The sequence below is a fragment of the Haemaphysalis longicornis genome, unplaced genomic scaffold (assembly GCF_048455015.1).
Source record: "Haemaphysalis longicornis isolate Haplotype H1 unplaced genomic scaffold, Haemaphysalis longicornis Haplotype H1 scaffold_7, whole genome shotgun sequence".
Classification (NCBI taxonomy): Eukaryota; Metazoa; Arthropoda; class Arachnida; order Ixodida; family Ixodidae; genus Haemaphysalis; species Haemaphysalis longicornis.
In genome coordinates, this window is record NW_027526422.1 from 11768593 (window position 1) to 11784180 (window position 15588).

Here is a 15588-nt window from a genome sequence, read left to right on the forward strand (position 1 = left end):
GACTCGCACCGGCCACTCACGGCTGCCATCTTTACCTAAATTATGCGCGTTAGGATGACCAGTAGCCGTAACAGCAAGTATCTTTCCACAGGCAATTACGACTTGCGAAGGACAGAAAAAGCCGAGAAATCTTCGTCCGGAGGTCTAATCTGCATCACGGTGTTCTGCGGCGCACCTCAGCGGCAACAAACGTCAACGGGTGCGTACCTTTGTGCAGGGGCGGGCTCCCATGCGTCTCTGAGCCATTCAGCTTGGTCTGCAAAGAAAAACAAAACAAAAACAGGAGGACATTAAATTAGAATTTGAAATTTCCTGCTCACGTCTTTTTTTTTTTTTTTTTTTTTGCAAATTCGGTGTCTATTTCCTTTACCGGTTATTGCCTGGAAGTTTGACTCTCCTTGCTTGTTTGATGATGTATTTACTTATTCTCAAGGCTGCAGTTTCTTTTTTCAGTCATTGTGCGGCATCCCTTTGAGACGTAGGCGGAAAGGTAGGAAGAGGAAGCCCTTGTCGCGATGACGCAACGCACCTGTGAGCTAGCCTGAACCGATCAGAGAGCGATTTCCACGCGCGGTCTTTCGGAGAGCACGAAGTTGTTCTGCGCTAGCCAGGCAGCCTCGCATCCGCGGCTGACAGCAGGAAGCCCAAAGCCCTCGCTGCCAGCCGCAAATGCACCAGGGGCAGCGAAGGGTTGGAGGGGAAGACGCCCAAACAAATGAACCGGTCTCGAAGAATTCAACGCGCGCGGCCGAGCTCACCTCTGCCGCGGGAACAAACGGTGCAAGAAGAAGAAAAACCCCATTACATGTTTGTCCGTTAATCTGTCACTGTGTGTCTTGCCGCTGTTTTCTTGTACGCTCGAGCAAAGCCAGATGCGGTATCGTTATACCGCTCGTTGCTTCCTTGACGATCGCCGCAAATGAAACGAGAGCGAAAACAAGGCCGGCTGAGTCAGCGACGCGCCCAGAGGGAAAAACCCCGCTCCCCACCAACCCCGGTCGAGAAGCCGCCGCCGCGCGGCATTGTGCGCCGGGCGGCACGCGAGAGGGGATCGCCTCCACGAGACGACGGTGCATAAAAAAGACGGGCGCAAAAAACTCCCTTCCTTCCCGGTGTTAATCTCTTCTGCCCTTTAATTAAAGCCTCCTCTAATTAGCCGCAGGAGAGGAAAAATTCGACCCGCGCGCTGCGGGCACAACAAGCAGGAGCCCCACAGGGCACGGGGGGTGCGAAAAAATTGGCACTCCCCGCTTGGAAAAAAGAAAAAAAGGAGGAGGAGGAGGAGGAGGAAGGGAGGGCGAATGAATTACGAAAGGGAAACAAACGAAATGAGAAGGTTGACACGGGCACGCATGCGGCCAAGGATTGGGTCTGGGCTGCTTGCAACCCCCAGCCGCGCCGCGGGCAGACCCCACGATGGTTTATTCCGAGCGACCTTCTCGCTCTTAAAGGCGCCACACTTGCTCTAAGAGGCGTACGCTTTTGAGCATTCCAAAACGTAAATCTCCTTAGGCATGGCGGCTCTAGCAGATGCCAAGAAGGCCATTTCCACGCTGCCTTCTGGATGATTCACCGTTAGGACAAGCTTTTTAAAGGGACAAAGAAGGCAACACACATCTTTGAAGGAACTAGACATTGATAGCTATTTCACCTCCGTTCCGGTTCCCATTGACATCGTACCCCTTCCCGCTCTCCCCGCACAAATATTACTAACATTGACCAACTTTCAAGTTTACCGTTACGCATCGTCACCAGTGACGTCGTCAGTGAGGTACTAAAACCAGAGCAATCACAGTGTTAACTCGGTGCTTTATTCAAACGACGCGATCGAACGCGACCATTTTGATTGGCGTTAGCCTTAACTGGCAACCGTATTCACACAGGCTTATTCGTGTGACTTCATATGGGCAGTGCAAGAAAGTGGTGGATCAGGCCCCTCTCTTTCATCAGTTTCCCTTGTTTCGAGTTTCAAGTTTGAAGCAAGAATTGGCGTTATTGTTATTTATGCTATTCTTTCAGCGTGCATTCTTTGGGAAGTCGCCAGGGCGACATCATGTCGTTGCCGATGTTAGTTGCCCTTTATCCGAATCGACCAACATGGCGTTTGAGGTACCGGATGCGTTCACTCATAACCTCCAGAATTCGCAACCCCACAATGATTACGGGACTGCTATCAGCCATGTCGCCTTATTCGCTAGCCGACAGGAACAGCATGAGCTCTTCTATGCTGTAACATTGGAGGTAAGCACAACTAGACCAGGTTTAAGCAGTGCGGCTTCGGGTTCAATCGAGAAAGCTTTTGAACTGCGCCATATTACAACTGTTACGCGCTGGGTTGAGAGGAAAATGTGGAGGTACATATCTGGACGCACGGGTTGGTTACGACAATAAGAAGAAACGAAAGTTCCGGTATCCCGCCGTCTTGAAATTCCCAATAAACACAAGGTACTAGACTATTCATGGACCCAGCGTTGTTGGTTAAGAAATTCGCGGCTACGATTGCCCTTAAATCTGCGCTGGGCAGAGGCCGCCGTTTGGAAGAGTAGTAACCATTATAGGTTACTATATTATGACTTTGGACTAGGAGCAGCATTAAAGCACACCTAAACAATAAAGCAAATAAAACTTGAAGAATGCAATAAAAACACTATAGAGCATGGTGTGACGCTTGGTGCAAGACAGCCTTTACGATATGCACTTCCTTCGTGGAGTGGGGCTCCACAAGTCGAGCTTCAAAAAGAGCGCTCTCGTAATAGGCGAAGGGAGCCACTCTACGTTTCCGGCCCTGCTTTCCAGATGACGCTACCTGCTTTGCAAGGAGCAGTTGAACGCGTTGAACGGGAGCGGCTGCGCGTCAGGAAATCGGTAGTAAGCGGCACTGTGCTTGAAGCCTCAAATACTACTCGAGTAATGGTCGTCATTCGAGTCAATTTCCCCTACGTGGTTACATTTTGGAGTATTCGAGCTTACCGAACGTACAAAATTCTTTTTCGCGTAAGCTCTTTAGGCTCCACTTGCCCGTAAAGTTGGCTTTTTTGCGCAACACAAGTGTTGTGCAACAAAGCCAAACGCGCGTAAAGCAAGTATGGAAAGAACAGTGGAAGGTAACCAAAAAAGAAGCAAGGCAGATAGAAACCAATAAATGAAGTGAAAAAATGGAAGCTAAAACGTCGTTAGAGATTAACGGGGCTGAGAAATTGTACATCAGAAAGGCAAATTTCTACGATAATTCCCAGGGCAGTGCTTTGCTTCTTGAGGCTAGAGCGGGTTGCTTGCGAAATAAGAGCTTTGTGGGGAAGTATGCACAAAATGATGGGGTATGCGTGGTCTGCGGAAAAGAAACAAACATGCGGCACATAGTGTTAGAATGCGAGGGTATCCATCCAGATATACATGAGGGAGGAGGAGAGGAGAATAAACATTTATTGAGCGTAAGTGCTGATGGCAGGGCACTCGCCCGGTGGAGGGCATCCTTATTCCGGGATACCCAGGCTCCGACTTGCCGTCCGGGCCCTCTTGACCAGTTCTTGCTGGTGCCCAAGGTCCGGATCGACCAGACGAGCCATCCACTGCTCAAAAGTTGGGACAGGGATTGGGGGTAGGTTTGGAGTTTGTTGGCACTCCCATACCTGGTGGTACAGGGTGCCGGGCGTTGGACAGAAATTGCAAAGGGAGAAGCCCTAGGATTTAAGGGTAGCACAGAGGAAGTTAACTTCAAGGCTGTCGAAACGACGAAAAGAAGATTAGAATGCTGGTGGACGAAAAGCAGAGATGTGAGTATTGCCTAGGACAGCTACCACCTGTAACAGGGGAAAAAAAAGTATTTTGTGACTAATAAGTTTTTCGCGCCTGCCCTAAGCAGCGCTAGCATTAAACCAAGAGAATAAAACATAGGTATATTAGCCCTTTTTGGTAAGATTACACGTCATCACCCCGTTACAAAGGTGAAACCAATAGCAATCATCATCATCATCATCATCAGTGAATGCCAGTAGGCGTGTATGGAAACAAAATTATATATTTAGAAGTCGACTGACACGTTTCCCGTTTTTGTGTCAGTCGACTTCTTTCACTATTTTTACACTGGCCCATCGAACTTCATGATCGCTTCACGAACTTCATGAACTTCATGATATATAAAAGACAAAAATAAAGTTTGGCAGTCAAGAAAACCCCGGAAAGCAAAGGGGAGGATAATGTAGGTCATAGAAACAGATAAAGAATTTGGAAAGAAAGAAAGTGGAGGAAAAATGCCCGCCAGGTGGGATTCGAACCCACGACCTCCAGAATACCGGTCTGGTGCGATAACCACTACGCTACCGGCGGGGCTATTTTTCCCCTCCACTTTCTTGGGTATTTATGTCAATGTAATTTTTCCTGTGCTTGGGGGTGGTAGCTAGCGCCAGTCTGACTTCTCGGGGTGAAGGGGACCTTCTTTTGAACCCCCGGGCCGTGACTCGAGTGTCTACGACATGTCGAGAGTGGTCGACCAGCGTTGAACCCTCTTAAGCTTCTTATGGCACCAGGACTGCCAGAACAGAGGCCATCGCAATGCATGGTGTGCTGCGTGGTGTGCTTTCGGCCTGGTTCCCTCGTTCTTTTTAAGGCTTCTACGACTACCGAAACGCGAAAATTTTGCCCTGTCTGTCTGTCACTCGATTCAGCCGTATTTCCCAAAAGTTGTAAACTGTGAAGTATATGCGCTAGCAGAACCGTTCCACACTGCTCACGTTGGACATCCCCAGGTGGTCAAAATAATCAAGAGCCCTAAATTAATCCATTGACCAGGTGTAGCTTCGAAAGATTTTAAATTCGTTCCAATTTACTAAAACAAGTGGCATCGGTCATACGTGTCCACATTAGGGCTGGGCGTCGATCAAAAATTTTAATCCGATTAATCAGATGCCTTTGATCGGTTAATTAATCGATTAATCGTATGTGTTCATTTAAATGAATTATGCTTCAAAGACAAAAAATGTTCAGTTTTTTTCTGATGGTTGGTTTTATTTTCAAGCTGTCGATATTTAGTTAGTACAAATTGTTTTATACAATTAATGATAACGGGTGCTAGTTTTGGAAGGAGGGAGCTCTGCACCCTCCACCATTCCAAGGGATCCAGATCGTCGTCGGCTACTTCTGCCATAGAGCGGTATAACGGCACCTGGCAAGGTGTGCTTTGTTCTTGATTTTTCGCCACAAAATGGCACTTTCGCTTTTTTCTGGGAGTATTTTCAGTGGGCGTTGCGGACGATCGATTTAACTTCCAGCTGAAAAAGCCTTTCCCACACATGTTCGCGGCGATATCTGTCGAATGGGAGGCTTAGAGCAAAAAAGACGAGGACGGTGGCAGACGAGACAGGCCGTCTTTTTGGCAAAACATCTTGGGACGCAGGGTTCGTTGGCCAGCGTACAATGGGGCTGTACAATCTGCTTAATGACTTTGAGAGTGTAAATTCTTCAAACAGCCGCCACCGATCGCTTCTGCTGGGGGCGTTCCGCGAGGCGGAAGCATGTTGTTTCGGTTAAACGAACCCACAAAGAGCATTTTCTGCTCAGAGCTGCGCGGCGTGAACAGCACGGAGTTCTCCCTTCGCCTGCGGACGCGACTTCAATAGATCGTTCAAACTGACAGCGACGATCTGGACAAAAGCAACGTGGCAGTTCAGGGTGGCGGCCGCTGATGCAAAGGAGAAGCCTGGTACGTGGAACGTAAAAAACGCAAAGAAAAAACGACGAGTCGCACTCAGGGTTGAAGACGGCAGGCCTTGCTCCCGTGGCGCACTACACTTCAACCGATTAACCGATTGAAAAAAAAAATAATCACGATTAAAGCATTAATCGATTAATCGGAAGGTTAGTTGACCAATCGCCCACCCCCCGTCCACATTGTTTAGCACAAAGGAAACCTCTGGAACACTTGAGGTAAAATGTAAGTCGATAACAGAGAGTACCCAAATACTTGAAAACTAATAAATACGTTGTGCTGGTTTTTACGATAGCAAATGAAAAAAAATTGGCCGCGTATCTGCTCCTTTCATTGCAAATGACGTCAAAAGACGATAGTCTTTATCGGCTTTTGCGAAGTAAATGCCTCCCTTCGCTTTACCGCTCACCTCTCATGTTGTTCCTCTTGCGTCGCGCTCCTCCCAAGGTGAAGACGCCAAATGTTTGCTTAAATCATTTTAAATTTCCCGCGTTCCACTGCTCCAAACCGGGTGTCTCGATGCGAACGCTGCCGTACGGCGAAGACGCGCGTTAATCGAGGCACCCTACTTCAACGTTTATAGAACCGCGTTTCCCTACTCCACGTGCGTTGCAAGAAGAGCGTAAAAACTATCTAGTGGAACCTTGCGTAACTGTTGCCGGTTGATTTCTTAAAATGGCGCCAGAAGCTATAGTGGCGCGGGCGACAGCAGGCGACGGCGGAGTGAATTCTTTTTCTGCAGTTGATAAAGTATTTAATTTCGCAAAAGTCAAGCATGTTTGATTTTTTTATAAAGGAACACTGCAAATATCACTTCTGTATTGATTTGTTGTCTCATATTTGCGTAATGTCTTGTTCTTCTTCAACAATGTTGACAAGTATGAACATTACACCGGACCAAGACGGGTAGATTTAGCTATGACTATATAAGACTATTGCGCAGGCATTCTTTTGCTTTGGCCGGGTGGCTGAATCGAGTCACAGACAGACAGACGGACAGACATACAGACACACAGACATACAGACAGACCAAAATTTCTGGGTTTAAGTAGCCCAAGAAAGACTATCGTCTTTAAAAAAATGCATCCCACCGTCTAACGACGGCGATGGTTGAACGCGAAGCTCTCTCGTAAGGGATACCTCTGTTGATACGAAAACCTAAACCATGCTTCCCCTGTGAAAGAGTATATTTGGGGCAGAGTATGCTTTACAGGTGGAAGTTGGCTTTCCCGCTGTGAGTTCTGAGGGCGACTGCAGACGCCACCAGAGAGACATAAAAAGCTTCGCTTTAAAATACAGCCTGTCAAAATGGTTCCAGGGACGGAACATAAGTGCAATTAAGCACGTGCTGCTGCTTTCCACTAAAGGTTCTCTACTACTACTGCTCTATGGAGAACAAAAGCAAAAGATAAAGGAAAGAATCCACGCTGTCCCTGCAGATCGCGCGGGCAGTGAGAAGGCGGGACAATTGAGTTGCACTGAACAAACCTCCGCAGCGTCCATCATGAGAGGAGCGAGAGAGGAGGGCGGAGAGGGAAGAGAGGCATTTTCAGGGCAGGAGCGGCGGAAGACACCGTCTCTCCACGACGCTTGCAGTGAAGCAAGCAGATACGCGGCATTTTTTTTCTGACGGCTTCTCGCCGCGTGCGCCTTCCCGCCAAGCTTATGGCTAGTCACTCTGGATACCACAAGACCACACGGCCCACTCAGGCTTTTTTTATTATATTAATGGATCAAATGAAACGCGTCTATACGTGTCACGTATGTATACGAGGAGCTCGATGGCTTCTCACTTATTCTGACATGTGACATGCGGCATTCCGACACCACAATACAAACAAGCAAGAGTCCATTGTCATCGCAACAGCGCCATCGGAATAGCTTCGCTCGGCGTGCGTGACTGATCACGTCATTGATGGCATAACAGGTGTGACATAGCACGGTGTAAGAATATTGACATAGCAAAATGTGGTTCGGGCTCATTTAGGTCACTCGCGGAAAGCACATGCTCATCCACAAAGGTACAATTGTTCCTTTGGGTATTTTAGATGTTTTATTGGGTTTAGGAGAACGACATACGCTCGCTTCTACCATTCTGGTGACTACAGCTATTGTTGCAATTAAGTACCTGGTCGCACGCTGGCACACACGATCTTGCTTTGGATCGCATTGCCCGTTATCCCGCGAGGCAGAAAGTGCGAGACGAACCCATGCGGGGGCAGGGGCGGCTGGAAGGGAGAAGTATTTGTCTCGCTGTGAGACACCAACAGCTGATAATCGCGATGAGCCCACGGTTGGGCATCGAAACATTGGTCCCGTCCCTCTGCCAGCGAGTATACGGCAGTAAGGCCCCCTTTCCTCCTTTCCCTCACTTTTGTTCTTTTTTCGGTTTCACCGAGCGTCAGCGGGAAGGAACATCCAAGCTCTGCAAAAGCCCCGGAGGACAGAGCACGACCACGTGGCGACCAGCACACTCTACAAACGCGCGGCGGCCGGGGCAGCCCTGCAGTTCGCTCCGGGCGCTGCACAGAGGACGGCTGAGACAAAGGCGCGCGGGTTTTTAACGACTCCTAATGAGATCTGCCGCCTCCCGCGGGAACAGCATGCGCGGACCGCACGCGCGCGTCTTCCTCTGCAAGTTGTGCGAGTCCAGGTTTCCTTCTCCTGCCGTTTCTTCGTTTCACTCGCTTTTCTTTTGGCCGTCATTTTTTTTTTTTTTTTTTGTAGCGTGCCCCGGGTTCGTCGCTCCTCCTGCGTTTGCTTTCGCTACATCGTCTTTGTTTTTTACGCTAAGCTTTCCCGCGTGTTTAGTCGTCCGTGGCGCCTCCGCCCCCTCCCCAGCATCCCTTTCTTTTTTATCCGGATCGGGAAGGGGGATCGTAGCACCCTCGCAAAGAAGTCTGCCACTTGCTGGCGTACCGTTCTGCCGTTGCTGCCTTAATGATATCTTGGGCGCGTTTTTCCCTCTTGTCAGGGAGCACCTCGGCGCTCCCCCAGACGGCTCACACCGCACTCTGCTGCCCGCGCTCGTTCTTCGCTTGTCTCGCAACTTCGAAGGTGCCAGAGAGAACGCGCGCCCGTCTGTTGAGTGCGTGTTATTGAAGTTGTTGCCCACTTGGGCGCGTTGAGCACCGCGTGGTCTTAAGAGACGATGTCTTAGGCAGCGTAGTGGACGCTGCATACAGTCTACGTTAGCGTAGCCTGGACGGCGACACATGTCGCCATCTTGCAAAACTTGGACGTAGTGCGTCCCTTCCCAGCCTGCCCTTGTGCTCTTTGCCCGGTTGCTGGTTTTTCGCGACAGCGACACGGGAACTAATCATGTATGAAGACAAGAAACAAAACGTTTTTCATGTACTAAATAGTTACTAGAGAAACTTCAAATAGGAACAAGAAAAAGTGTGTTAATTTCTCAGCGCTGATCTTTTAGCGGCATTGCTGTGTCCGTCATCTTTAGGACCTTCCCTGTACTAGTTTAGCTGTACAGCGAAATTAAACTTTCGGGGATTCTTGTTTCGTCGCGGCGTGGCAGGGATCAGCTTGGACCATGCTGATACTAACCACAGCGCCTGGTTCCTTCAATGTCCGCCATCCCCAAGTTTAAAAGCGGGCCGTTCATCCTACGTAAAGACCACGAAAATAAATGAGCCGTTCACTGCTTACAGTTAAAGTGCATTTCGATAAGGAGAATTCAGCAAGAACTGAGACTTCGCTGCTTCCAGAAGCCTACCATCACGCAGGTTCTAGAGGCTAGGACTTCACTAAGTGCCATCACATACCAAGAAACAAATGTGATTATTTCTCGACATGCAACGCAATGTTTATGGCACGTGGTTAGTGTGGCATGATTCCTTGGGGCACGAGAGAACGGGATGGAAAATGTCCACGGGGGAAGAGCTTGTGCTGTGTACTGCTTTTGCCCCGTTCTCTCTCGCGCGCGAAGAAATTATACCTCACAATTGTAATTACTAACTAGCCCCTGACGTTTGACGTGGTTAGTTCACGCTGGACAGGGCAGGCAAGAGCCGTCGTCGAAGAGGAAAAGTATAGTGAGAACAGAGAGCGAGAGCGAGAGCGAGAGCGAGAGAGAGAGAGAGAGAGAGAGAGAGAGAGAGAGAGAGAGAGAGAGAGAGAGAGAGAGAGAGAGAGAGAGAGAGAGAGAGAGAGAGAGAGAACTACAATAATGCAGCGAATTGGGCGAGTTGCAGTAGGTTCGTGGTGGGCAGCGCAGACGAAAACAAGACAATAAGAGATTGGACGACACAACCGCTTGTGTCATGAGAGAGAGAGAGAGAGAAAGTTTATTGCTAAAAAAAAACCCACAGAGGTCGGCCTGATAATGATACAAAGCTTGGGGATCACAAAAGCCAAACCCGCCGGGTAGTGGCGAATGCTACCCGTGGGTGAGTGCAAGTCGAATGTACCACAACAAAGGGTACGTGGTCAGGATGCATGTGGATCGTTGAGAAGGACAAGAAGGAGTACTCGAGCATACTTTTGCCCATTTAATGAGGATCATCATAATCCTCTTCATCACGGAGAGCGTCTGAAATCCGAAACGAGTTGTAAAGGTGTAAATGTGTACACTGCAGTGCATCCGGAATGCAGGAGGCGCGGAGTGATTGGAAGAATTGACAGCCTACAAACTAAACTTTTCTACGCCCTTTTAGCCAAAAAGGGTGTAGCATAAGCGGAAAAAGGGTGTTGGAATGCCTTTACACCCTTTTTCTTGAATCTCAACACCCTTTTCCGAGCTCTACATCCCTTTTTGTGCGAAAAAAAAGGGTGTTGATCAACTTCAACACCCTTGGTTTTTCTTAGGGTGTTGAAATAGTGCGGAAGAGGTGTTCAGCTGTTCAATGAATAAGGCCATGCTTGGATGCATAATAGTACTGTAAAGAACAAGACATCCCCTCATATACTTCTCTACTCGCAAGAAATTTTCAACCGCAAAAAAAAATAATAATAATAATTGCTGGTATGCAATGATCGCTCGTTTCTATATGCGGTGCACCCCATGCCCCAAGTCTAGCTTTGGCACGTGAAACACCAATTTGAACCTTCAAAATTAAGAACACTACAGTCGCGTCGCGAAAATGGTGGTTACCGACTGCAACACGCTTGGCTCTCTGTAGGGTGTTGAAACGGTGTGAAATATGTGTTCAGTTGCAAAAAAAAGAAAAAGAAACAGCCCAGCTAGGGGTCGACCTAGTTTCTTCCGGCGTTGCTAAGTTTTGTTATGTTTGCAAAACTTTGCAATGTTCTTGCTAAGCTAGGATGACCGCTGAGGGGTGAGGCCAAGTTTAACCGGATTTTACAAGGCTGTTCCAGTGTGCTATGCTTGCTTGTTATTACTATCCCTATGCACGTGGTTTCAGGTTATGGAGTTGGCGCGTGTCTTTTAACCGTACATCGACTTCCCTCTACACATCCGGGAACAAGATACTCCGATTAAATAAAGGAAAAAAAAGAACGCTATCTTGTTTAAAACAAGCGCCGCGTATACGCCGCTCGCGGCCTGCGAGTGCACTTGAAGGACGCGTTCTCGAGAATTGCAGCCCCGTTATCGAAACCCCGGCGACCACGGCGCAGTAACGGCGGGATAGAGCAGCGGCAGCGGCCTGTGGCTCTGCGTACACGCCTACTGTGCGCACAAGACTCAGGCCCAACAGGAGACGCCGCGGGGCTTGGACTGAGCCGTTTGAGAGCGGAACCCGGGCGTCGTTTGCGGCCGCTGCGACAAGGAGCCTAATCTCGCGGCCGGTCACTCGAACGCGCCAAGCCATTTTTCCCCGGCGAGGGAAGCGCCTGCGTCGCCACAAGTGTTGGAAAGCAGTTCAAAAAGAGGCGGATTCAAGGAGAAGCCGGCGTGGGTCCTGGGACTTGAAAACGCGTGGAAATTGGCGCTTGCGACGGCCGGCGGTTCTGTGCGGAAAGGCCGTTTCCGATGGTCGGACTTGCTTTTGAAGAAGGCGCCCAGCGCCGGGAGATCCGCGAACCTTACTTGTTGTCAGGCTGGTATACCCGCGATAAAGGGAGAACTGCTTGGCCCAAGAGGGTAGTCTATGTCGAGTGGCTAAAAGCCGGTGCTTGTGTCGTGGCTGGAGCAGAAATTTTACAACGGCCAGTCATATGAGCTTACTACAGAGATATGTAATAATAATCAATCAATCAATCAATCAACCTTTTTTTCGGTGCCCAGGAACTACCCTAGGGTCTTGGTACTGGTACACCATATACAAAACATTCGTAAAAACAAACTAAAATGAAGAAAACACAACACACGAAACCATATGTATGGCAGAAACAATAAAGTAAAGATAGTTACAGAACTATCTTTACTTTATTGTTTCTGCCATACATATAGTTTTGTGTGTTGTGTTGTGAATAATAATAATAATAATAATAATAATAATAATAATAATAATCAATCAATCAATCAATCAATCATGTTTATCTACGTGCCCAGGAACAGCCAAAGGCCTGAGTGCTGGTGCACGGATAGTTACATAAAAACAAAATACAAGAAACATATTTCAAGAAACAAACAAGCGACAAGACACACACAAATTGAAGTAGTGAAAATGACATAAATAAAACACAGGCGGAGCCCGGGTACAGGTAAAAAATAAAAAAAAGATGATGCTTTTGGGGCTCTGCTTGTTGTAAAGACCACACAACAAGTTTGACAGAAAAACGACAAAAGCAATGACAACAGTATAGAAACAAATGATAAGACGAACAAATCATACTAAACAGTTTCAAAAATAGGCAACTATCAGTTGGTTAAACAGAACCGCGGAGAAACCAAATTCCAGCAATGGAGGGGGGAAAAAAAAGAAGAAACGACAGAGACATCACAGATGTTTAACATACTGTATTCAACAGCGCAGTACGGTAAATTTGAAAGGAACTTTGAAAGATGTCAAGGCGTTCAAAGAAGTCGTTGCAAGAATTCTGTATTCTGCGCATAGGAGAATGATTTGAGTTGCGCGCAGCGGTCAAGAACGGGCGATGCGACCTGGTGGGCCTTTGCGAAACACTAAACTCTAAACAGTCAAGCAGGTCCGCGCAAGAAAGGTCGCCATGAAGAATTTTTCGAAGGAATGTAAGATCTGCAAGCATACGTCTGCAGTTCAAGGAAGGGATGGAAGGAACTGTGGGTGAGTCAGAATCAGGGCCCGGACTGTGAATGTGATGGTGGTTCTTAAACATGGATAAAAACCTCTCCTGCACACGTTCTATTGAATCACTACTATAGAATTGGAGATGCCATTCCCGGCAACAGAAGAATTGCATATTATAACTGAGAGATACATATTGTATTATGTAGGATTAGAAATTGATCGGGAGAAGAGAATTACTTTGAAATCCGACAAACATTTCCAAGACTCCGTAGCGCTCGACGGGTGATCAACCAAATATGAGATGAAAATGAGAGGGTACTGTCGGAAAGCACCCCGAGGTCCCTAATCTCCTCAACCCTTTGCAGAGGAGCTCCCTCATTGCTGTAGGAAAACAGCAGACGATGGGTTTTCCGGCTGTACGTGATAACCTTCGTTTTAGCAGGGTTCAAAATAAGACAGTTTTTGCTGCACCAGCCCGATAATTTCGACACATCACTCTGCAGGGCACGGCAGTACTGAACACCGCTAATGTAATCTTGAATCCACAGCGCAAACAAGAAACGAGGACGATAGGGAGAGCAGGACACACAGCGCATGTGTGCCCTGCTCTCCCTATAGTCCTCTTTTCTTGTTTGCGCTGTGAATTCAAGATTATGGAACACCAACTCGCCCAAGCATCAACTTTAACCGCTAATGTGCCTAAATAGTTTGAAATCATCAGCATAGAGAAGAAATGAAGATTTTGTTAAGACTGTTGACACATCGTTGATAAATATAGAAAACAGTGGACCCAGCACGGAACCTTGAGGTACACCACTTGTTGCAGTGTAAACACCAGACTGTTTGTTGTTTACATCTACGTAAAATGACCGGTCAAGGAGATAGTTGGACAACAAGGCAACAAGGGCTGCGTCTACACCGGACGCAGTAAGCTTGTTAGTTAATATTTGATGGTTAACCACATCAAACGCCTTACTGAGGTCAAAATAAATGACGCCCAACTGGCCGTTTTCGCGAACTGCAACCGAAGCGTGTGCCATAAAGCTGGCAAGATTTGTAACCGTCGATCGACCCGAGAAAAAACCATGCTGATTAGGTATCAGAACGTTCTTGACGCAGGCCGCAACAACTTTGTGTAGAGCTGACTCAAAGAGTTTTGAGGCAACCCAAAGGAGTGAGATGGGGCGATAGTTAGTAACGGCTGACTTATCACCAGACTTGAATATAGGAAAAATTCGAGCGATCTTCTATGCACGAGGAAATTTGCCGAAAAGTAAACAGTTATTATAAATGGAAGTTAAAACAGGCACACAAATGTTGCCGTAAGCCTTCAGGAGGGCTGCGGGAATTCTATCTGCACCACAGAAAAATGATGGTTTCATCCATTTAAGGCTATCATTGACAAGTTTTTCATCGAACATGGGTGTATTAAAATTAGAGATATTATTGAATGATAGGCGTTCGTCGTTAGCATCAGGCAGTTGAAAGACATAGTGAAAGTTCTGAGCAAAGCCGGTGGCAACATCCTTAACGTGTTCACCATCGGAATTAAGTAGGGTAATGTGTTCTTTAGATGCCTTAGAACGGCCGCGTACATACCTCCAGAAGTCAGCAGGTTTCTGAGACGCAGCAGCCTCCAAGGACTCTATATAGAGCTGGTAGTCACGCCAGTAGAGGCTTTTACAAAGTGAGCGATGCCGACTAAACTCCGCTTTCCACTTGTCAAGCCCAGAACGCTTGGCCTTTTTGTGGGCGCTGTCCTTAAGTTTAAGCGAACTTCGAAGTTCTTTAGAGAACCAGTGGGGAAATTTGGAATGAACAGGCTTATAACAAGGGATATACTTTTCCATGCCCCTCCTGGCGATTTCGGTAAAACGTCGCACCTGTTCGTCAACATCATTAACATCAAAAACACTAGACCATTCAGCAGATGAATAGAAGTGATACAGCCCAGCATAATCTCCACGCTTGAAAGCATATCGCGTAGATAGGCTGTTGTAGAAATTAGAAGCTTAGCCGAATTGAAGCAGCCAGCCAAGCTTAGTCATGTTTTGTTAAAAAAAAATCCCCCCCCCCCCCTCCCATTTGTTTCCTGCTCTAGCACTTTTCTACTTTTTTTTTAATCCTTCCTGTACCCCTCCCCGAGATAGGCCCTAGGAAAGAAGCGGAGGCAACGGACGGGACCACGGGTGACTCCAGACAGCCGGAACAAAGGGGTACGCCGCGGCCATTCGACGCAGCCGCTAACAGCTCGGGTCCTTTGAGCACGCGCTTGCGTATACGCCGCTGCCTCGAAGCGGAAAGTTTGGGAGTTCTGAGCGGGCTCTAGATGCGCCCGTCTGATGGTGAAGGGAAGAAAGAGGAGAGAAAAAAAAACGAAACCGAGGAACAAGAAAAGGAAGGTAAAAAAGAACAAATCAAAGTTTCTGAGATATGCACAACCATTAACATCACGCCTTTTCCAGAGGAACGGCCAGCACCAGAGGGCATCCAAACACATCTCGTGCGGCTTCCACCATGCTCTTTTTAATCTTTTTTTTTCTCTCCCTACGTCCCTCTTTAGTTGTCCCCTAACCCTGGCATAGTAAGCCAGTTGGCAATTCCAGGCACCGACAATGCCTCTATGCTTTCTTCCCCTAAATGGCCTTCCCTCTGCCTTTTCCGCATGTGTTGGCCACGTGTTGTCCGCACACTTCTGGTGTAGAATAAGTGCTTTACTATAGCGTGTAGCGTACGTATACGCTAGCGACGACGGGT

At 47.8% G+C, this 15588-nt stretch overlaps 1 protein-coding gene and 1 non-coding gene across 4 annotated transcripts in view; both read right to left on the reverse strand.

Moving 5' to 3' along the window:
• The window catches only part of Dati (zinc finger protein datilografo), a 136386-nt gene that overhangs the window by 98827 nt on the left and 21971 nt on the right, over positions 1-15588 (reverse strand). For all 3 annotated transcript variants that reach the window (XM_077675996.1, XM_077675994.1, XM_077675993.1), the window contains exon 3: positions 208-256. In XM_077675996.1, coding sequence (XP_077532122.1) covers positions 208-256 — 49 coding nt within the window. The remainder of the gene's footprint in view (positions 1-207; positions 257-15588) is intronic.
• Positions 4254-4326, reverse strand: Trnat-ggu (transfer RNA threonine (anticodon GGU)). Its single transcript has one exon. It is a non-coding gene; the product is annotated as a tRNA-Thr (tRNA).